Here is a 22,393-nt window from a genome sequence, read left to right as displayed (position 1 = left end):
ACCTAGCTTGGTGCACTCCAGCTGCTGCTTCTGAGGTGTGTGCGTGTACAGATAACTTGAAATCGGTGCTTTTCTGTAAATATAATTCATCCTTCAGATGCCTGGGATTTCACACATATCATTTGAAATGCCTCAGTAGTGGTAATTCTGCTTAGTGTAAACAAAATAAATGAAGAGGAGGCCTTTACACGCGGCATCTGAGAGCCACGTCATGATGAAGCATTTTGGTGGATTAATTATGGCTGCAGGTAGGTCGGCTTTGTCTCCGCTGGATGTGGAAAGGGAATGGTAATGCAGCCTGTCCCTGCGTATATGGGGGCTCCTGGAGGAGCAACTTTGTTAGTGACACACCTGTCCTTAAACTAAGAACATGGCTAAAGCGTGTGTTTAAGTGTATGATAGTGATTCGTTATGGTGTGTTTCCCACCTTACTGGAGAAAATGGGATGGGGCCTTTGGGTAAGTGATGAATTCAACAGGAGTAGTGCGGCCAGCAGGGCCAGGGAGGTGCTCGTCCCCCTGGGCTCTGCTCTGGTGAGGCCGCACCTCGAGTGCTGGGTTCAGCTTTGGGCCCCTCACTACCAGAAGGACATCGAGGCCCTGGAGCGTGTCCAGAGAAGGGCCCCGAAGCTGGGGAAGGGCCTGGGACACAAGTCCTGTGAGGAGCGGCTGAGGGACCTGTGGGGGTTTGGGCTGGGGAAGAGGAGGCTCAGGGCAGACCTTATTGCTCTCTGCAACTGCCTGAAAGGAAGGGGTGGGGAGCTGGGGGTCGGCCTCTGCTCACAGGTAACCAGTGATAGGACCAGAGGGAACGGCCTCAAGTTGTGCCGGGGGAGGGTCAGGTTGGAAATGAGGAGACATTTCTTCTCAGCAAGAGCGGTCAGGCGTTGGGACGGGTTGCCCAGGGAGGTGGTGGAGTCCCCGTCCCTGGGGGTGTTCAAGGCAAGGCTGGACGTGGTGCTTGGGGACATGGTTTGGTGGGTGACAGTGGTGGTAGGGGGGTGGTTGGACCAGCTTTCTGCTTGCTGGAGACACAGAGCTGGGACGCTGTGGGGCAGGGCCCACGGGGACGCCTCAGCTGCTGCCAGAGGTGGCCTTGGCTGTGGAAAGATCACCGGCTGTACACGTGGAGTTCAGCAAGGCCTTCGAGGCAGTCTCCCGCAGTACCTTTGTAGCTGAGGACACAGATAAGTGGCCGGGAAGGTGGGTGGGAAGCTGGCTGAACGGCCCCGTTGGCGTGACGGGGAGCGGGACAAAGTCCTGCTGGCAGCTGGGCCTCTGGTTCCAGCCAGTGCCGGGTGCGATAGCGCCGTGCCCCGTGGGATGGAGCACGCTGCCGGCCAGCTCCTTCTCTGCTATTCGGTACTTTGGTTGCCAGACGGGCTGGAGGAGAGGCCGCGTTCATGGCAGCATGGATATGACAGCCCCACCTCCAAGAAAAAAAGCAATTAAAGTGCAGACAGCTGGGAACAGCCCTCAGTGCCATCTTGTACGTAAATATTTCACGTGCGTGTAGTTCACCACCGAGGTTCCTTTGCTGTTGCTGGTGTCTTGGGATCTATTTCCATTGCTCAGTATAAACACATTTCATCGCCAAACACATCTTAGCATCATAAAAGGCATTCTGGATCCCTTTGTCTGTTAAGGGAAGCGGGGAATTGATGTCTAACGCTGCGCTTCAACTTGTCACAGGCAGGTTTGTTTTTTTTTTTTTTTTGAAAGGTACATTGGGACTTTTTCTGCCGAGAGACTGCGTTCATGCATTTATTCACTGCTAAGTAGGTGGTTTTGAGGCTGTTCCATAGTGCTTTCTGTTCGTCTCTTCTCTGAAATGCTACAAAAAGACTGAATGCTTCTAGACAAACACCTGCCCAATTCTACCCTGGCACAGAATTTTGGCTTTCGCTTTTTCTGGGGTTGCCTCCACTGCTGTGTGTGGGTTGGGTTGATTTTTTTTTTTTAAAGTAGTAGGGGCTGAATGTTTTACTGTTACTAGGAATGCTTGAGTGTTTCCTTTCATATTAAAAAAAATATATATATATATATAAATATATATATTATATATATTATTATATTATTATTATTATATTATTATTATATAATAATATTATATAATATTATATATATTATAATATTATTATATTATTTATATATATATATATATATAAATCCATGTAGTAGTAGTTGGGGCATCGTTGCACGCTGAGTGCACTTGCACTCTGTATATTATAAGGAGGAATTGGGAACTCTTAGGTTTCTGCTGGCATAATCCCAGATGTCTTGAATTATTCTTGATCTGTTTTTGGGGGGAGATGGAAATTCTCTACTTGCTGATTCACCTCCTTGCATTTTGGATTGATTTAATATAAAATCAGTTGCAACGTGCTCTACAGTTCCTTAGCTGAAGACCACTTGCTGGGATAAATAGATTCTTTTAAAACTGTATTTTGAATTTACACCTAAAAAGAAAAACTGAAACAATGCAAAATCCGTTACTCTTTCAGATCTTTTCTTTTTTTTCCCATTATCTTTCTTACTGTATTAGAGCTTTGCAGGTCTACTCCATTGATTCGCATCTTCAACATGCATTTTACTTTCTGTCAACTCAGTGAGGTTGGCAAAGAAAAAATGATACCGTCTTTGTCATTCCGCTTCTGTTAGCGATACAGAATTAAAAGAAGAGTTTGAAGTGCTACACCGTGCATGGTGTGCATGTGTAATTCCCCCCAGACCCGTCTCCTTTCTTCGTCTTTCGGATTAATGGTACTGAAAGTGTCAATTCTGTGCCGCACGTTCTGCTGATGCGGGAGATCTTGTCTCCGGAGCTCGGTGTGTCGGCTCCTTTGCTGCTCCTCGCTTTTGTGAGCGTAGCACTGGGGACTCTCTCAGGTCAAGGTCAGTGAAAACAGGTGCATTTCTACGGTTGAATATTTTTGGAGGTTTCAGATGTGCTGCTGATTTGCACGCTTTCAAGCGCTTTGCTTTTGATGTATACGTTGTAGGGGTTTTTATTTTTTTCAGTAAAATTCCTGAACCATTAACCCAAATGTCTGTAGCCCAAAAACTGCATTAACACACACTGCTCGTGCTAGGCGAGTTGTACCAATTCTTCAGCTCGTACATCAGGGGTTTGACCATTGTGTGCCCTGACTTCTCATGGGGACTCGTTCCAGACGTGGTTCAGGTCACTGCTTGGCTCATCGTTGAGTTTCTCAGCCTTCAAGTGGAAATACATTCACCATATACAAATTCAGTCCTCCTTTTATTTTTAATCCTTCTTATTTATGTATGTAGGCCTGTACATAAAGTGTCTTTTTACATTTTGTCTAGCTGCATAGCTTTCTCAGCGTGGCTAAATTAGCTTTTTAATATATAGGGTAATTCACCGTCACCGTACTTTTGTTTTTTACTGCGTAGTCTGTGACTTTCATCCTTAGATTTGTGTGACTGGTTAAGCGTTAATGTATATTTCAGTGTTAATGCACAGATTTCTATAAAAATGGGAGCCTTAGGCGCTGCCACCCCAGGGGACAGCCACCCACCAGTGATCCGGACAGCCCCGCAGGACGTCGTCTTCACGCGTCGTTCCGACCGAACTCCGTGCTCCGCGCTGTTAAGCTTATTTCCACTGAAAACTTTCGAATGCACCTGGACTTTTCATTGCATTTCTCGTTTTAATTTGATTGATGGTGAGTGGTTTAAATACCTGAGAGCTGCTGGATTTTGTGTGCGGGGATTTGGGGTGACGGTTCCAGCAGCACTGGCGGCAGGGATGCCGGTAAGCCTGGCTTCCCCTCCTCTGCTCCCTTACGGCTCCACGGAGCCCAAGGGGAAGTCAGATCGTGAGGTCAGATTACTTTAGTACCAAAATACTGCATCATACTGATATTTTTCGTTGTGTAAAGCTCTGTGAGCTGGGTTAGACTGCAGAATCGCTGGCCTCAGGGCGTATCAGCCGGGGTGCAGTGAGGAACTTACTGGAGAGATGTCAGTGGATCAAAACCTGCTGTGCAGCAGAACCATTTCCATCCTCCTCTTCAGATGCTCATACCACCGGTATTTAGTCTGGAAGAGAAGTCCTCTCCAGCCCCGCCTGTGGCTCTCGTTGTCACACTAATCATTTTGGAGAGACTGCTGCTCACTTTTTGGCCGCTTGCTGCCACTTGACCACTTCTCCTGCTGGTCGTGCTTCGCAAGCCTTTGTAATCCCTCCAGGCTTAGGTTCGTCCTTCTCAGACACAGCAGGAAGCCGAGCAAGTGTCTGTGGGCAGCAGCATGCGAGGAAATGATGTGGGAGGCTGGCATTGCCTCTCAGTTTTCGATCTCCTGTGTTGAAACCATTGGGAAAACTTCCCCAATGAGACTTCCCTCCCTGGGGCGGGCGTGCAGTGGTGTTCCCTAGCTGCAGGCTCTTACAGAGACAGGCGCCTGGTCGCACTCTGGATGTGGAATAACATGATGGTTTTTACGTGGCAGCAGCTTGTCCTGCTGGTGAGTGTAATTTCTGTTGCTTTTTTTTTCATTTTTGGAGACTAAGAGGCTAAGTTGGGATTTTCCTGCAATACGAGGATCGTGCAAGTATCGTAGTGAAAATGGAAGATGCACAGAGCTTGAGAATATGCACCAAATACTGTTGAACTTCATTGAATTTATTCTTTCTTGTTGTCTTTTTAAACAGACAAGGACTTGAAATGCTTCTGAGCTGCTTTTGGTGGGGTAAAGGAAATGAGCATACCGCATGACAGTGGTTGCAGGACATAGCCGAGGCTTAGGAATTCCTGTGCAGAAACAAAACCTGAACTTCCCTGCGTGCACAATTATTCTAATGTCTCTTAGATTTAGTTAATGGTTAGTTTGTGAGGGTATTAATAGATATTTATACATCCTAGCTTAAAGAAACCCTAAATAATGTTACTGCTTTCTTGCAGACCCGCCAACAGATTTCTTAAAACCATTTCAGTAACAGAACATTTTATTAACTTAGGGAACCAAACGTTTCCTGATGTGAATGAACTTGTCCGTCCTGACTGACAGTGAGGGTAGGAATATCCCAGCTCTGCACATAAAGCCTAGATGCTCACAGGAAAATTTTCCAGTTTCCCAAGTTGAGAAAATATCATGCATTTATTAGCGAATTATTTTTTTTTCTGCTAGAAATAATTTCTCCTGGGGAAATTTGCCTACCTCGGTCTCATATTTCTTCGTGTTTTGTAATGTATTTATGGTGTCATAAAAGGATTCCTGTACAAACTGTCCCGAGGTTAAAAACAGCTTTGTGTTTGACTAATCGAGGGAAATGCAGTCACAAAGCAGCACAGAACAGCTTCAAGGAATGCAGATGGCTGATGCTGCCAGTCTTGCAGCGCTTCCCATTTTTGTTATTCACCAAAACATAGATCAAACACAAACTTACGTGTTGTATAAATTGAATTACGTGATGTCTTGCCATCTCTTTTATTTATTTATTTTTATTTTAAGCAGGGTTTTACAGAGCAAAATCTAAAACTGCTCGAAAATGTTTCTCATTTACGGAGCTGCTACTGCACAGTACTTTTTCTTCATGCCGGAGCTTGCAGGCATGCCAAGTCCGAGGCCAAAATTTCTGTTGGTTTTGTGGGTAAATTTGATTTGCATGGTATTTTGTAATTCTATACCGGGGCCGGTTGAATGCTTTTGTTTTTCTTCTCCAGTGTAAACCTCTTAATATGGAAGGTTTGTAGGGGATATCTTACGCTTCCAGCTTGTCACAATTACTGTTATGCAATTAGTTTAAGTGGAATTTGCTTTGTGTGGAAAAAAACCGCGTGGTGAAATACACAGCTCCAAATCCACGCTTTGTGTAAACCGAGTATCCTTAGCATTTAGCTCTGATTATACGTTTCCAAATAAGATTAGCTGAGAATTAGAAAATAACGGCCTTTGCCTTGCAGTCTGCCCAGATTTAGGTTTCAAAGACAGCTGCTCGTTTTGTTACCTTTGCAGTGCGGATGACATATTTTGGGTATTCCTCGTAGCTACCTCTGAAAACATTTGTACTTGTAAAAGTCAGGCTCTTTCAAAAGGGAATTGTGTTTTCAGGCGTGCTTGCTGAACTGGCTGGGATCTTAGACTTGGGAACAGGAAGACCTGAAATGAATGGGTTTGTAGCACGTTAAAGACCTTGAGTATTTACAAAGAGGGTTCACTGCGAGCATCTGAACCTTCACCTGCTGGGACAAAACCTCACCTGCTGTGGCTGGCACGGCTGGGCAGCCTTCTGTACCCACCTGCGCTGCACGGGGACGTTGTCAGTGCCGGAACAGAGCCAGCTCTTTGGGGCTGTCGTGGATCTTGGAAAGAGTTTCAAGGGTTCCCCTTGCATTTGGGGTCTTGCTTTGCGTTATGCTGGCCGAGCCTGTAATGCCCTGGATGCTCTTTGGGGGTGAAAGGCAGTAGGCAGGAGCAGAAAGCCTGCTCAGAACTCGTTTCGTTTGTGTTTATTGGTGTTAACCTCGTTATGGGATGTTCCTGAGGATTGTTTTCCTAACGTGCCGCCATAATTACTGTGTAACTAATTTAAACAAAATTAGGTTTTCTTGTGCTGCTGGCATAGCCTTAAGCTCAGTGGAAGTAGTTTATGGCGCAACTTGATGAAAATCGCTCTGCTTTGACAGCTCAGCGGGTAAAGAGAATAACTTCAGCGCTTGGAGAGACCTTGACACTCTTTAATAGTCAAACTTCTTCCTCAGATAGCCTGATAGTGTTGAAACCCTTATCTTAAAACGCAGCGCGACCGTGCACCTTGAGCTCCTGCGTGGGAGCCCAGCACGATGTCAGTGTGGAATGACACCAAGACACCAATGACACGAGAGTGGCTTGAGCTAAGCGGCTCTGACGTGATGTAGCGGTGACGATGGGCAAACCAGGACGTGGCTGGGGCACCACGAGGGCTTTACGAGCCTCTCGTCCCCAGCTGCAGGCACAAAACACTACGGTCAGTTGCTGTTGAAGAAATATGGCTTTGTTTTTAAAGAAAGCCTAGATGCACGAAGCCAAATCCTGTCCCACCAAATTCTTCCCTAGGCTATACCAGGGGAAAGCTGATGAGCCTTTAATGAAGTAAATGGTATTTACACGGTAGTCCTGGGAACTGAATTTATCCAAGAAAACTTGGAAATGTGAACGCTGCACGCGGACTTCACATATGCACGAGTTGCTAGGCTACTGGTACACAGTTGTCAAACAATTTTGCTTTTTAGTTGCTCATCTAACTGCGAAGACTTTCTAGCAGAAACTCCTTTTGAGTAAATTACTGAATTTATAGCGTATTGCTGTATGTATTAACGTGTTTTTTTTTTTTTTTTCCCCATCTTTTTTTCAGAGCATTCAGTCAGAAAAGAGCTGCAATTGAGAAAGAATATGCACAGGTAAGGTCCTGGATTAAATTTCACATCTATGGCATTGTTCTCTAGAGGCGATTTATTCACTAGCAGACTTTTCACAGAGTATATTTTTTTTTGTGTATCTTTTCCTTACGTTGCTTAGCATGAAGGACCTGTTGAAATTCTGAGGCAGGCGGTTCGCTTGTTTAGGAGTTCGGCCCGTTCTGTGTTTTCGTGGACACTTTGGCTTGAGGAAGTTCTTGGGCACAGAAGAAATTTTTAACATCTAAAAATTGTTCTATGAAAGTCAACGGATTCTTTCAGGCTTTCTCAGAAGTTCGTGCAGAACTTGAGTAAGAAGTAAAATCAGGTCAGCTAGAGAAGAAATGCGTTCTGGGGTATCTGGTCCAAAGTAAATTTACATTCACATTCTTCAGAAAGGGCAGCTTCCCATTCAGCTGCAATAAGAGCCACCAGGTTTGACCTAACGCTTGGGATAGGGCGTGGAATGAATTGTGCTGTATACCTCAGAAAGGAGGGAGGATTGGATTTTTCTCCCTCGTTCCAAAATGAGAAAGCATCCAAGAAGGGGCAGCTGCCTGCGTATTTTACAGTAAGGGCTCTTAGAGCTCAAGTTCAAGTACAACAGATTAAAATTATGTTACCTTATTTTAAAATAGATTAAAAGTAGAATAAAATACAAGCGAGGGAACTTGTGGAGCTCAATATACAATAAATACAACTGGAGATGTGCCTGATTCTAGGGTTGTCGATGCTGGGGCAGTGTCAGAGGTGGAGTGTGAGAGCACAGGCTGGCACTAGGATGCTTCCAGCCCTGGTCTGTGGGTTAAGTTACCGTGGTATCAGGAAAAAAATAATTGAAGTTGTTGCATTAAGCATTCCTTTAGTTGTTAGTGCTGCACCAGCCCCAAGGACGTAAAGAACAGATGTACGTGTAGAACAAATGCTTGCTGTGGGCTGGACTTGACTTTTTGAAAGAGGATTTGTGCGCTTGGAAGCTGCACTGTACTCGTTTCATTAGTCTTAGATTTTCTGCTTGTGGGCTCAGCCCGAAACCCAGCTGAAAGCACTTAGCGAGCCGAGTGGGATGTGTACTGAGTTTCATCTGAACGCTCACGGTGGTGGTACAAGGGTCTGCGGTCGTTGGTGCTCCAGTTCTTTCGTTGCACGCGAATTTGCATCGATCACATTGGCAGCTGCACTTAATTTGATTACATATAGCAATTTTTCTCTGACAGAATCGATATCTGCTTAATGAAACTGTGATTAAAAGCATGTATTCCGTAGTGATTTCTTCTGTAATGACGTTGTGGAGGAGTTGAGATCAATTACAAATACACTTGTCTGTTCCACACTCGAAATGTTTTTTATACGTGGAGGCCTTTTTAGTGTTTGCTGAAGGGAGGTCTTGGTAAGTTGGAAAATAATCAGATTCTCAGATTTGGAAGGCTTTGTCTAAACAACCGAGGCTTTCAAATACTTGCATTTAAAAACCCACCCACCAACCCACCCCCAGCATCTCCAGCAGTACAGCTGCAGCGCTGGAGGCTCGTCGGATGGCTGCTCACAAGAATGAAGCCCTGTGGGATCGCCTCCTTGTCCGCCGATAGGTTAAGGAACAGCGCTGGGTGTTTCCTGGGCATGCAAAAGGATTCCTGTTTTTGAGATGGCAACGAAATTCCACGTGAAGCCTTCTGGTGAGAGAAACTGCAGTCAAAATAAATGTGGAGTCATAGTCACCGACAGCGGGAGGTTCCGTTTCAGACTCCTTTAAAGGGAACTGGAAATTCTCCATAGCCAGTTCCTGAAGCAAGATTTCGAAACCTTTTTTTTTTTGAAGATCGTCTCGCAGGGAACTCGGGATATTTAACTGAGGACATTTTTGGCAAGCTTTAAAAATAAATAAAGTGGAAGGGCGGACGGTAAAAATAAGTTTCCCATAACTTTCCAAAACTGAAGGCTTTGTTGGTTTAAGCAAACACATTTATTCTGATGCGCTGGGCTGGGGTGCCAAGTTTCTATACAGTGTGCTTTTGTGTGGACAGGGAGAACCTGCACGAACGCTAGTAAAACGCCACGCCTCAGTGTTTAGACTTTATCCCTAATTACATGGTAAGTGGCTTGAACGTACGTGATGAATGACAGGATTTGTATGTACATCACTCCGTGCCTTATTCTGCCAGGATGTTTTTAGCCTTTTTCACCATATTGTTACCTGTTGCCCTCCCAGCTTTTTTTGAGCTGTTTTTCTGTTTTTATTAACTGACTTTTCCAGACTCTGCATGGTACGGGTGGGAGGAATATCTGATGGGCTGAGCCTGCCACTGCAGTCCTGTGGCCCTTTCTAGACGTGTTGCAAACACGCGCTCAGCTCTTTCGCTCGGGTTTTCGGTGCTGCGTTGTTTAATATGTGCTTGAAGGCGTATCGTAGTATTCCGAATTGAGAGTATGTAAAGCCTCTCATTTTCCATTAATAGTATTCCTAGTAATAGCATTTAAATTGCAATAGCGTATTATTATTAGCTATTCTCCATGATTAATAAGCTAGCTAAAATCAGCGGCTAAGGATACTTTTTCGTTAGGTAGAAGCAGAACTTGGTCAATGTGCTTTTGCTTCTATCTAGTTAAAAAAAAAAAAAAAAAAAAAAAAAAAACTAAACCCAGAAACAAAAAAAAAATCCCACCTGTTTTACCTAGCCTATTAAACAGGTAAAATGAAACCTGCCTGTTTTACCTAGCGTATTAAGTAGGCAAAGTGGAGATTCTGGGGTCAGCCCATAATTATGTCTCTACTTTTTATTATTATTTAACACTTTTTACTAGACGTCAATCTCTCTAAGACTTTCTTTTCTTTTCTGCCTTCCTTGTCACGGTTTGGTTTTGCTTGATATTTAGTTATCCTTGTTTCAGAGCACAATGGGACTCTAGGCGATTGACCTGGTGTATCTCTTGGATCTCTTGGAGCTTGCAAATACCCTGAAAGTGCTTGAGCTGTGAAACACGCTTCTTGTTCCAGCACGTGCTAATTCAGCTGCTAACTGTAGTACCTAAACTGAAGACATCTGTGCTGTAGAAAGAGGAAAGACCATGCCGGCAGCTACGGAACTGAATTGCAAGTAGAAGTTTCTGCTCAGATTTAAAAAAAAAAATACATTTTTTTTTTCCTCTCTGTTTTTACGGAGATCAAATTAACGTTGAAGAGACGTGCTCGGTAAGAGGAGGCGTCTTATCTGTGATCTGGAGAGAACGGACAGGTCACTTGGTGTTGATTCCTTCTTGTTGCTTAGTCTGGTGCAAAGAGAAACTCGATACATGAAAAACGTTTTAAAACGGGGGGAAGAGGGGTAGTGTAGTTTATATCCACGTGTTCCTCTTGGTAGCTATGAGTGAAATGTAAGCACATCCTTTGGTGCTGTGTGCATCAATGGCAATGACCAGGAGAGGAGACTTTAAAATAATGTGAAATGAGCACCAAAGGAAAAAGCCTGTTAGCAGCAAGAGGTGGAGGGGGGAAGAAGAGCCGTGAAGGTAAGAGGAAAGGTGGATGTAAGCAGATACCATGATTACCTTTGGCAGCTTCTCCTTGCTTTGCAGGTGTCCTAGAGAAGTTGCTTTGCAAGTGACTTGCTTTGCAAGTGACTAGAGAAGCACTTCTTTCAAGGCACCAGAAAAGCGAATACCTATTTTCTAGGATGTAATAAGACTGTGCAGCATTCCGGTAGCAACTTCTCTGTATGTGTGTATAAAATGCATCTACAAAGCGCGCAAATAATATATTACATACATATTATTTAGATAAACGATATATATATGGGCTGCAATGCCCAAATAGGTGCTGGACTCTTCTTGCTACATCACTTTTCCATTGGTTAAATGCAGAAGATAGAAGCTGACCCTTATCTTAGCGTCCTCTGACAAGGATGCTGCACTGCTCTAATTAAGAGGCAGTGACCCTTTTTACGAATTTTTCAATGGATTAACATTCTAAGAGTTAAAATGAGATTTTACTTTCCTGCCCCTTTCTTACTAATTTGTGTTGTGATTGATTTTTTTCTTTGTTTTTTTAACAAAGTCCAAAACTTTGCAAATGCTAACTATTTTCTCATTGTAACGAGAACACTGGAAAGGTGGCAATATTTCCCTATTAAGGAATTACAGAAATTGAATGAATTTAGGCAACTTATGTCTCTTAGAATAGTTATTTATTTCTCTTAGAATAGGAAGTAGATCCCTGGTCTTCTGAATAGTTTTTTAAACAGAAGCCTTTGACAATTAATGCAACATTTGCTTCAGGTGTAGAATTCCAATCCTTACTCTTCCTTTGCTTCCTAAAAGGCTTTGAGGCTTATAGAGGAGCTGTACAAGCATTTATGGGTAAAGTGCCCGTGCTGGCGTATTAGAAAGAGGTAAGCCGTGCTTTAGTAGAGATTACACTTTTCTTTCTTGAAAGGGGAGCTGTCTCCTGTTCAGCTATCACACTGTTATAGCGTTACGCCAAGTGGAGCAAACTGCTTTTCAAGAAAGTTGAGGAGCTGGGCAAATACGGTAGGAGTGGTAAGAGGGGGAGGATGGCAGGCACTGCACAGGGACAGCAGCGTCTGGGAGGCTTGGGGAGAGCTTGGTAAATGCAGCCTGGTCAGCGCTGAACGCAAGTTTCCTGGGATGAACCAGAAGTCCCGTGTGGCAGCTCGGTGAGCACAATCTTACGACGGGTTTTGAACAGAAAGAACCTCGAGATGAAAGCAAGTCTCCCCTCCGACTCCACTGGGCTGGGATCAAATAAACTTGAGGCACCCACCTTGGAAACCCTACAGGCAGCTTGCTACTAGTCCATTTGTTGTTTTTTTTTCCTTCCCAAAGGATATAGGAGCTTACTGTAGCCTCAGAGCAGGAAGAGATTGTGGACTTTAAGGGTGGGTCCCTGGCTCAGGGACAGATGAGCAGCAGCCTTGGATCGACCGGTCAGCACCTTGCTTTGTTAAGCGATGAACTCGAGGATATCCTCGAGGATGGGAATATCCTAGGAGGATGGTACTAGGTCTGCTGCCGTGGGAAATCTCCCTCTAAAGGATGTCTGCCATAATTAAGACACTTATTTATGCTTTAGGTCTGAAATTGATGACTTTTGTAATTAAGCAGGGCTTTAAGATAAACACCTGTGAAGTTAGCCTTTGAAGGGTCATGGGGGGAAGATGTATGGGCATCCTGCGTCTTGTAGGGAGCTAAGAGCTCTCACTTCTGTCCTCCAGATCACGAGAGGAGGAGTTTAGCTGAGAATTAGCGTGCGTATGGAAACCAGTGTTTCTCAGGCTTATCTCTTCAAGAAACTTGCCTCTTGTTCTGCAGTCCTCTACAGAGAAACTTCTGCTTGCGGTAAATGAGTAGGCTGTGCACAAATTTCCCTACTGGGCAGGCAAAGGAGCAGTTCTGCACCTGGGTGTACTTGATAGCAGCTGCATGGAAGACAGCAAATTGCTTTGAAATCTTTCTCAGGTGTATGCTCCTTGTATTTCCAAACTTTCTGTAGGAAATATTAGGGGAAAAAAATCAGTAAAATCTTCTTTCAGTGGTCTCACTGCATTTCTGCAGGTGTCAGCTTTATCATTCCTGTGTATTTTAAGACAGATAAAAGAAAAATCTTTTTAAAAATTAACTCTCTATTTTTTTTTGAGTTTCCCCCATACAGTCCTGCTTTTGAGAAGAGCAGGTATCTCGCTATCTGTACCATGCCATTCTGGATATCCTTAGGGAGCTGTGGCAACCAGGTTTGTGCTGAGAGTGAGAAGTGATCCCGGAGGCTGGAGTTGGTCCGCGTGCTTTACTCATGCTTTACTCAACAGTATGGCTGTAGGTTTGAGGCTGCTTTGTTCTGTGGGGGGTGTTTTTTCAGTAGCATTGCACAGCATTTTAATGACTTTTCAGTGGTTCTTATTACCAAATAGGAAAACCACAGTTTTGCCCCCAGCGCTGCTGAATGTTCTCCCGAGCCAGAGCTGCAGCCTCCCCATCCCAGTGCCTGGAGGGAGGCTCTCTGCAAATGCAAAGCCTTTTTCCAGCTTCAGCTGCTTCCTGCGGTGACTGTGTATGGCTTAGGAGAGCTCACTTCTTACCTGGACAGAGATAACAGCCGCTGGAGTCTCGTAATGCAAGGGCTGGTCTGAGTTTTCTGCCCAGCTGTGGGAACTTCTCTAGGAATGTGGGCAGACCACAGGAGCTGCGTGTGTGACTTCATTTTGGATGTTGCTCCCCGAAGCCCTGTTGGAAGTGTAGGGAGGGGGGAAAAGCTGTATCCAAGAAACCTCCTGATGGAAAAATGCCGGAGACACTTGGCAATATTCCTGTACCGAGCGATATTCCCCTCTGTGTACTTACACGGGCTTGTACTTGCACGGGCTGTGACACTTCCCTGACCTTCTTGCTTTGTGGTCTTGGACTGGTCGATTCCATCTGTGCAGAAAATCATCTCAGCCTGTTTGAGTAAACACAATCACAGAATGGTTTGGGTTGGAAGGGGCCTTAAAGATCATCCCGTTCCAACCCCTGCAACATGCTGTGCTTCTTTCTGAAGAACTCTTTGTAGACAAATGATTTTTTCTGACAACTGTGAAGCCGTAGTTATTGGTATCTAGTATTGTTTTAAAATTAAAATTTCATTAGGTGCTAAGACAAATGCTTTATGAAAATGTATCGTCTACCTCATTAACACATAATAGATTGGCAATCTTCACATACTAACCTACAACTATAATACACTGATGGAGATAGTGGAAGATGTTCAAGAGTGGTTTCAATGGAAATATTAGCTCTCATTCTTGCAAACAACAGAAACCAGTTGGCCAAAATGTTTATCTTTCTTCTTAAATGAGAGAGAATGTCTCCTCCGTGTACATCTGTCTTGTCTTTCGGCTAACTGGTATTACAACGTTTATAGAAATAAACATCAGTTTATGAAGTTTTCTCTTTCAAGGTGTGAGCTTTGTGTCTGAGTTTTCTCTTTGTTAATGTTGCACGTTCTCCATGGTACTAGTGGATTGTTTTGCATTAGGAGCATAAGCAAACAGGGACTTTACGGAATATAGTTACTGATCAGGTTGCGTTTCCAAAGTCCATTTATAAATTTAATCTCTGCACCTGATAGTGGAGATGTAGGGAATACAAATACAGCTCATTCCCCCTCGCTGTCCTTCTCCATCACTCCATCAGCCAGCAGTTTCCCACTTCCCCCTCTGAGTTTCTCAGTAGCCTTCACTTCCTCCCGTTTCCATTTTGTGTATCTTTTCTTGAAGCCTTCTACATGAATTGTGGCTTTTGTGTAGTTATCTGAAAAAATTACTCATTCTGGTCGGTCTACGTTTTTCCATGCTGTTAGTTTTGCTCATTTTTCTCATTTTGGGATAATTACTTCCTTATAAAAAGCTGGAGAGAATTGTTGCATATCTTTGAGCCCTTCTGTGTTTACACAAGTTACTGAGGTCAAAATCAGTGATCTATAAAGAATCCCTAGCTTCCAGTCCAAGGACTTAATAATCTTCATTCTTCTGTGTAGAAGTCTGAGTAGTTGTCATGCTGTGTGCTTTCATTTTTCTGTTTCAATAAATAAGGTTCTAGAAATTGTATGATCTTACGTTTTCCTATCTAGAGCTGTCCTGAAGTTAGCAATAGCTCCCAGATCATTTTTTCTGGAGGAACGTTTTCTGCCAGGAAAAAAAAAAGTATTTTTGAAGTATCTCCTTGACCTTTTTTGGTCATCTTTATTCTATGCCATCAGTTGGTGTATGATATTTCTTCTGGATGATCCATGGAGGCCTCTGAAAGTGCTTTGGATTCACTCAGTCCAGATGCAAAACTAAGAGGAAACCGTTTTTATTTCCAGTCTAGCTTATGGAAAATACATATGTATTGATGAGCAACCATTCTAAACAAATCTCTTTATTCCTTGCCATTTTCCTTAAAAATCTTGAATTTGGTATGGAGCCTGTGGATGTGTATGCAGGAGATTTCAGGTACCCCTGGTTGAGTCCTGTTGCTCTGTCTGAACCCCCCCATGTTGTAGCTTCCATCTTTCCCGGCAGGCTACCTGTCACTGGGGGATGTTTTCAGTTAGAGTGGATCCAGAGGAGGGCCATGAAGATGGTCAAGGGGCTGGGGCACCTCTCCTATGAAGAAACGCTGGGGATGTTCAGCCTGGAGAAGAGAAGGCTCCAGGGAGACCTTATTGTGACTTTTCAGTACTTGAAGGGGACTTATAAAAAAGATGGAGAGCGACTCTTTGCTCAGATAAGGGCAGGACAAGTGGGAATGGTTTTAAACTAAAAGAGGGGAGATTTAGATTAGAGTTTAGCAAGAAATTCTTCACTGTAAGGGTGGTGAGGCACTGGCACGGGTTGCCCAGAGGAGCTCTGGATGCCCCATCCCTGGAGGTGTTCAAGGCCAGGTTGGATGGAGCCTTGGCCAACCTGATGTAGTGGGTGGCATCCCTGCCCACGGCAGGGGGTTGGAACTGGATGATCTTTTAGGTCCCTTCCAACCCAAACCATGCTATGACTTCATGGCCACTGCCTGGGCTGGAGCTCACACGTGCTGGTGACCTGCTCGGGTCTGCGGAGCCGCGGCGCTGCGTAGCGCGGCAGCAGGACTTGCTGGGTCCAGAAGGACAGCACCTGCTCGGTGCCACCTTTGTGTCAGCTCCTCTTGTAGCCAAACACTGTTGGAAACAGCAGGGCGTCAGTAAGAGGTTGAAGAAGATGAAGTGTAAGACTTGGTAGCTATTGAATCCATTCTTTCCAACAAAGCATGGAGAATCAGCGGCCGGGCACGCTACAAAGAAGTGGTCTGCTCCGTTTCATAAATGGTTACGAGCACCATTGCGAATGTTAGAATAACTTGTAGAGACAAGTTTGACAAATCAGGTGTTATAATGGGATTATCGATACTATTCTGCTGTTGTCACAGCCCAGCCTCTTAGTGCACGCTTCCCTTTTTACTGCCAAACAAGCAGCTCTTTAGGATTGTCTATATTAAATGCCCATTTAACATTTAATATAATATACTCGGCGTGTAACAAAGGCTAGGGGTCTGCGTGTGACGTTCCCAACAATATTATCGGTGCCCTTCTGTCCTTATGTAGATTTCTTGGCTAGTCATTCATGTACTTTTTCTTCTCCAAGTGGGGTGGGGGCCAAAGTCAGGTAGCTGCTCGAGGATTTGTCTCGCTGCTGGATGAAAATTTAAAATGCGTGATACCGAAATATTTGTCCATTTAAAAAATAATTCCAAGAGGCAGGCTTTTTTAAAAAACGACAAGCTATCTTCTACGGGGTTTTGTGGAATTCCTCAAGTTAAACCAATATTTCTCTAAGAACAGAGGTGGACTGTCAGCTTTTATTTTCAGTGAAAACATCTAGTTCCTCATAAAGGGGTTGTTAAGCTTAGAATTACGCCGTTTCTACAAAGCAAGCCCTTCATAAAGAACCTACGTTTTTTGCTGAACTGATGCAGGCAGCTTTCTCTGAGCTTGCTTTTAGCAGTTATTTTTCTTTCCAATTCCTGCCCTCGTAAGCTCCCCCTGCCTGGAATTTTGATACGTGGAAATGCTTTGCGTCCAGATGAAGAACTGCGTTCTTAAAAGCTGCTCGTTTTGACTTCGTCTCCACGTTTTAGTGAAGCAGGCAGTGTGTCTTTCAGCCTGGGGAGTTATCTGTGTGCTGCTTCTGTGAGCATCACTGTTCTCTGGACTGTAGGTTGTGTGTGTGTCTTTGTTTTTTTTTCCCGAACTGCATTAGCATTTTGGCTTTTTTTTTTTTTTTTTTTTTTACAAATTCCCCAAGAAGCACAATTTCTTTTTTTAACACGTTCAGCCCAAACAGTCATCCTTCCCAGTGTCTGCCGCGCTCTTTCCTGTGATTTAAGAGGGCAGGCTAGGCACAGCTCCGAGCTTTAAAAATAAACCGAGTGGAAACTTTGGGCCTCCGGAGTCGTAGCAGTACCCGCACCGAGTCATAAGTCCGTCCTAAAATCCTCTAGGATCCGAAAGGAACCCTAATCCTTTATTATACTGCTTTCCTTTTTCATGTGTGTTTTCATAGCCCTTTCAGTCCTGTCCTGCACCATCTTGCTGGGTGTTGAGGGCCCCTTCCCTGCCTGGTGCAGGGAAAATCTTTTCCCTCTTTCCTGGCTTTCTTACCCCAAGCATCACCCGCTCATCTCGCTAATCTGAGTCTGGGTTTGTCTCTCCTTGATACAAATGCTTTGTTTGTATTTCTGTTATCTCTTGGGATGACTAGGGAGAAGGGAGTGGGTTATTTTGGAATATAGACCTGCAATATTTTGGAGCATAAGGCCAGGCACACAAACAGAGCCTGCGCCCTCTTCACCTTTTTTATTCCTAGGGCAAACCGGCGTGTGGGGAGAGATCATTGCAACCCGATTTTAGCAGCCTTTTGTTTCATCCTAGTCTTGTGGCTTCCTTGGTCAAAAGCTAATTCCTGCTTCCCAGGATTGCCCCTGTGATGTTCCTGGGGTGCTGTAAGAGGACGTGGCTGGAGTGGGGTAAAAGACAAGGGAAAATGGGCCAAAAATGCATTGGAACAATGTGTGGGGGCCAAGTGTGTAGGGAGAAGGCTGGTGCTGGGGATGGAAGCAGGCAGGGGGTGAGGGACGAGGGAGGTTGAGTTCTCTGTGTTCCTACTCCTGCTTTTAGAGTTGGGATAATTTGGGGTGGGAGAGATGGCTGGAGGTCATCTGATCCAAAGCAGGGCTAGCATGAAGGTTCAGTGATGCTGCTTGGGCCCCCATCCCTTTCTTTCCCAAGCATTCGGGCCCCTGCTCAGTACTCAGCAGCCCGTGGTGTGAAAAACATCCTCGTCCTCACAACTGCTTGAGAGCCCCGGCCTCTTGCCCCCACCTTTTTCACATTTCCCTGGCAAGGGCCGTGCCGTCCTTCCAGCGCTTTGTTCTCCTCCTGCCCTCGTTGCCAGCTTTTGGGATGGTGTCAGCTTTTGGGATGGTGTTGCATTTCCTCGGGGCTGGGAAATGCACCCGAGACTCGTGTGCGAAGATCTGTAAGCTGTCAAGGCGCCTCCAAATGGACTAGGTGATCTTCAGAGGTCCCTTCCAACCTCAGCCCTTCTGTGAATGCGTATTTAGAGGTAAATATTTGGAGCATGAGCATCGCTCTTTGTCATCGCTTTCTCTATCTTCTAGCACACCATAAACAAGGCAAAAGCCATTTGTCTTTTAACTCTCTTTTGTCTTGTATTTGCATTTACTCACTTTCTCCAGCAGCCCTGGGTTTGTTCTGAAACCATCAATTAAAAAAAAAAAAAGGAATCTTTTGTATTGCAACATAACACTGCTTTTTTACCTAATGAGCCTCTTCTCCATTACAATTGAAAGGCCGTAATTTAAGGGAAGCAGCAATCGCCAAATTAAACGAGAACGGTACTCCGGAGAGCGTAACTAAAATGAAAGTGTTTGTTTATAAAAAAGAATCCATGCAGAAATGAAGGTATGTGGAGCTTCACTCTTCGTTTTATCCTCGGGTTCGGCTAGTTTGTTCAGCGGGTTAATTCTTCTGATGCTCAGCTGGTTTACAGACGTTTGTACGAAGGTGGTTTATAGGAGTTATCCCTTTCTTCTGTAGGGCTGAATGTCTGATTCCGCCTTCTGCACAGTAACTAGAGGGTTTTGGGGCTGTGTCTAACCAATCTTTATAGCTCCATGTATTTTTAGGTGGTGAAATCTTGGAGTGTTTAGACTTATATCTCTCAGCTCACATTACCGTAACTTTCCTGACAGTACAGCCTCCATTGGTGAACAACAAAAATAATGAAGAGCTCCTTTAACCCGCTGTACAACACCAAAAATACATTAACTCGTGTGTGTGTTGGCACAATATTTGGGTATATTTCTGCAGGAGGCACCTTTCATCCTTTCTGTTCGAGAGCTGTCCCTGACCCAGTGATCCAGATTTGACGCCTAGCGGTTTGTTAGATGGATGTAAGGTAAACTGGGCAGATTTTTTGGCTGCTACAGCTGTTTGTCTTAGACCGAGGATTACTTTAAAGGGTACAGTAAGTGTGTTCTTAACTATTTTTAAAATCTATGCTCCCTTCTTCCCCTTTGCAGCCCTGGAAGTCATGCTTTCAGACCTGCACAAACCAGAATGCGTTGACAGCTTTAAAAAAAACAACACAGAGAGAGAATGTTGAAGTCAAATCTACCGTAAATGATTATTCAGTATAAGACCCTGCATATACAGTGGCTGACTTGTTCAGTTTTATCCAGATAAAAGGCCTTTTATCGGCCAGCCCTGCCTACCCTCCCGAGAAAGAGGAGGGAGAAAGGAAACGTAAGGTTGCTCAGGCCAATGCAGGAGAGGAGTCCAAATGGCAGCTGCAGGGGCGGAAAAGATGTGCTGCTAATCTGACAGACGTGCTAGCAGCAGAGAAGTCTTGTCCGTACGATCTGGGCGAGCGAGTGGCTGCTGCTCTTTGTACCTCTTACCGCTCCGGCAAAGATAGGAATAAATAGCTAGGGTGTTTCTGGGGCACGGTGCGGAAATACGTGGCCTGCTATACAGCCCCTATAGGTGCTGAGCCTCCTCTGTGGGTCACGGTTTAGGAAACACCGCTGGAAAGCATCCTGCCTGAGTGCTTCTGGTTTCTCTTCCACCGTCCGTGTAGTTTGGATCTCCGGGTGGCATCGTTGGCAGGGCTGGCACCGTCCTGACGGTAAAACAGAACACCCCGAGGCGGTGCTGGCAGCGCTCGCTGACGTTTATAGCAGCAGTTTGCTGCCTAGGTGAAAGGTTTTAACACGGTTGTGGAATTTGGGCAGGCAAAGGAACCTGTCACTTGTCTTAGCTATACAAATAATAATGATATTGGGATAGATTTCAGCATGTGCTTGAAGTGCGGTACTAAATTGAAGTCAACATGGAAAAGAAACTTGTGTTATGGCATCCATCCTAACTACATAAAATTCATACATGCAAGTGGATCTCCTAATTACAAGTATGAAGGAGTGAAAGCGTAGTGTGGTTTAGTTTCTTGCAATTTCAGTGAAAATAGTCTTGATTATTTTCTTAGATCTCTTAAAATTGTTGCTACTTATCTGTGTTTTGTAGCATTCACCGGTTTGTATCCCGTTAGTTGCAGATGGCCTGCCGTACTTGGGAAACTGGAAGTTTTTTCAATATTTTCCATTTTTCATGAAAAAATTAGTCTGCAATAAGCTTTATATTGGGAAATTTCAGTGTATCAAACTAACTGTGCTTCTGTTACAGTGAGCACACGTGCTAAGGTATGGTTTGACCAATAAATTAGTGGCATCAGCATCAGTAAAACGTGGGCATCATGCACTAAATAGAAATGTAGTATAAAGATAGTGCAGGAACAAATCTTTAACATCAATTTGCATTTTTATTGATATGTGTAAACCACGAAAGTTGTTTACTGATTTATTCCTCCTATGCCCTTTTGGTTTTTCAGACATTATTCTGTGTTTTCTGCTAGACAGATAGTCTTACTGCCGTTCATTCCACTAGCAGTGTACTTAATACACTGTCTTTGGCAGTTTAAGGGGTAGTTTAACATATTTTCAACAAGAATAAAAGCATATTTCATACTGGTTGCAAACAGAAGCTAATTGAGTGGGAGGAAGTTCAAGCTTGCAGATTTATGGAAAAAAAAAATCTCAGCCCTGGTTTTCTTAGCTCTGATTGTGTACAAATATGACTCAAAGCTTTTTTTGTTTTTACCTTCCCAAACCATAAAGAGGTAATTTGAAAAATAAAAAAAAGAGCTGGTCACATTTTTTTGAGATGGGAAATTTGCGAGCTACTAGGTTTCCTGGATTTATTTCTGGTCAGGGTGCCAAGTACATCTGTGTTTGCTTTTTGATTGTCTATCCAAATAGGCTAGTGAGAAGTTTGCATTTTTCCTATCAAATTATTTTTATTCTGTTTATAGTAGCGTCTTGAAAGGCATTTTCTGTCTGGTGGCGGGTTTTTTGTTGGTTTTCCTGATAATTTTTGTTCAGTTAACTTAGAGCAAAGCGTCTGTATGAATGCCCTCCAGCAAATGGGGGTTAGGTGAGTGAAGAAAATCACTTCTCTGTGTTCATAAAAGTGCCATATTCTGGACACGAAGGGTAATACCATATCTACCTTTTTAAAAATAGCTTTTAAATATATGGTTATTATCAGATTCCCTACAACTGCTCCTGCAGTGTTCTTCCTGAGTTTCCTGTGCCTGCCAGGCTCGCCACCATGATGGACTCGGAAGAGGTTCCTCGGAGGCAGAAACAAAGGTGGTTTCCCAACTGTTGGGGAAGGGAAGGTGCCGAAATGGACGTGTGGATCAAAGATCAAAAGTTCCTTTAAACGCAGCTTTCTGTTTTATTCCATCACATTGACGTGGCATTAGCATGAAGAACTCTTCGTCACCTGCTTAACCCTTGCTCTCACTTACAGGGGGCTGTGTGGAGACAGACAGAGCTGAAATCCAGCCAAATGCTTATTTCTGATCATTCTGGTAGACTATAGCATGTTAGATCGGTCTCCATACAGAAAGCAAAACCACCCAAACTCATATAGCAACCCCAGCCCCAATAAAAACCACTCAAGAAGTTTGAATCTAGGTACAGACGACTTCTGGAAAGTCTCATGAAGAAAACTTTTGGACGAGGACTGCACCGTGAGCTCTTAGAAAGGGCTTTAGCAAATACTAAGCCATTGCTAAAACTACATTGCTGTACTTTTCTTTGTAGTGATGTACCCCTGGCTGGGGCTGCTTCAGGGAATTTGACGTTACGTGAGATCTATCCTGTTCCCTTGTTCAATTTACGAAGCCAAAATAGTGTTTCTTGGAGGAGCCCTTTTGGTTTCCATCAAGACACCAATGGTTCAACCAACTTTCCTTGGGAAGACGTATTTAGGAATTACTCAACTGCCTTGCCCACTTGGAGTTGCAGCAAGCAGTCATGCTTTGCAGATACGTTTTCTACTAATGC

At 44.2% G+C, this 22,393-nt stretch overlaps 1 protein-coding gene across 4 annotated transcripts in view; it reads left to right on the top strand.

Moving 5' to 3' along the window:
• Positions 1-22,393, top strand: part of FCHSD2 (FCH and double SH3 domains 2) — a 145,616-nt gene that overhangs the window by 20,829 nt on the left and 102,394 nt on the right. For 3 of the 4 annotated variants that reach the window (XM_050716356.1, XM_050715939.1, XM_050715731.1), the window contains exon 2: positions 7,360-7,405. In XM_050716356.1, coding sequence (XP_050572313.1) covers positions 7,360-7,405 — 46 coding nt within the window. Of the gene's footprint in view, positions 1-4,366; positions 4,491-7,359; positions 7,406-22,393 lie in introns of those variants that run through there. The other variant, XM_050716147.1, reaches the window with a different exon arrangement.

The sequence above is a fragment of the Cygnus atratus genome, chromosome 1 (genome assembly GCF_013377495.2).
Source record: "Cygnus atratus isolate AKBS03 ecotype Queensland, Australia chromosome 1, CAtr_DNAZoo_HiC_assembly, whole genome shotgun sequence".
Lineage (NCBI taxonomy): Eukaryota > Metazoa > Chordata > Aves > Anseriformes > Anatidae > Cygnus > Cygnus atratus.
Note: the sequence above shows the minus strand (reverse complement) of the source record. Positions and strands in the feature narration are given on the sequence as shown.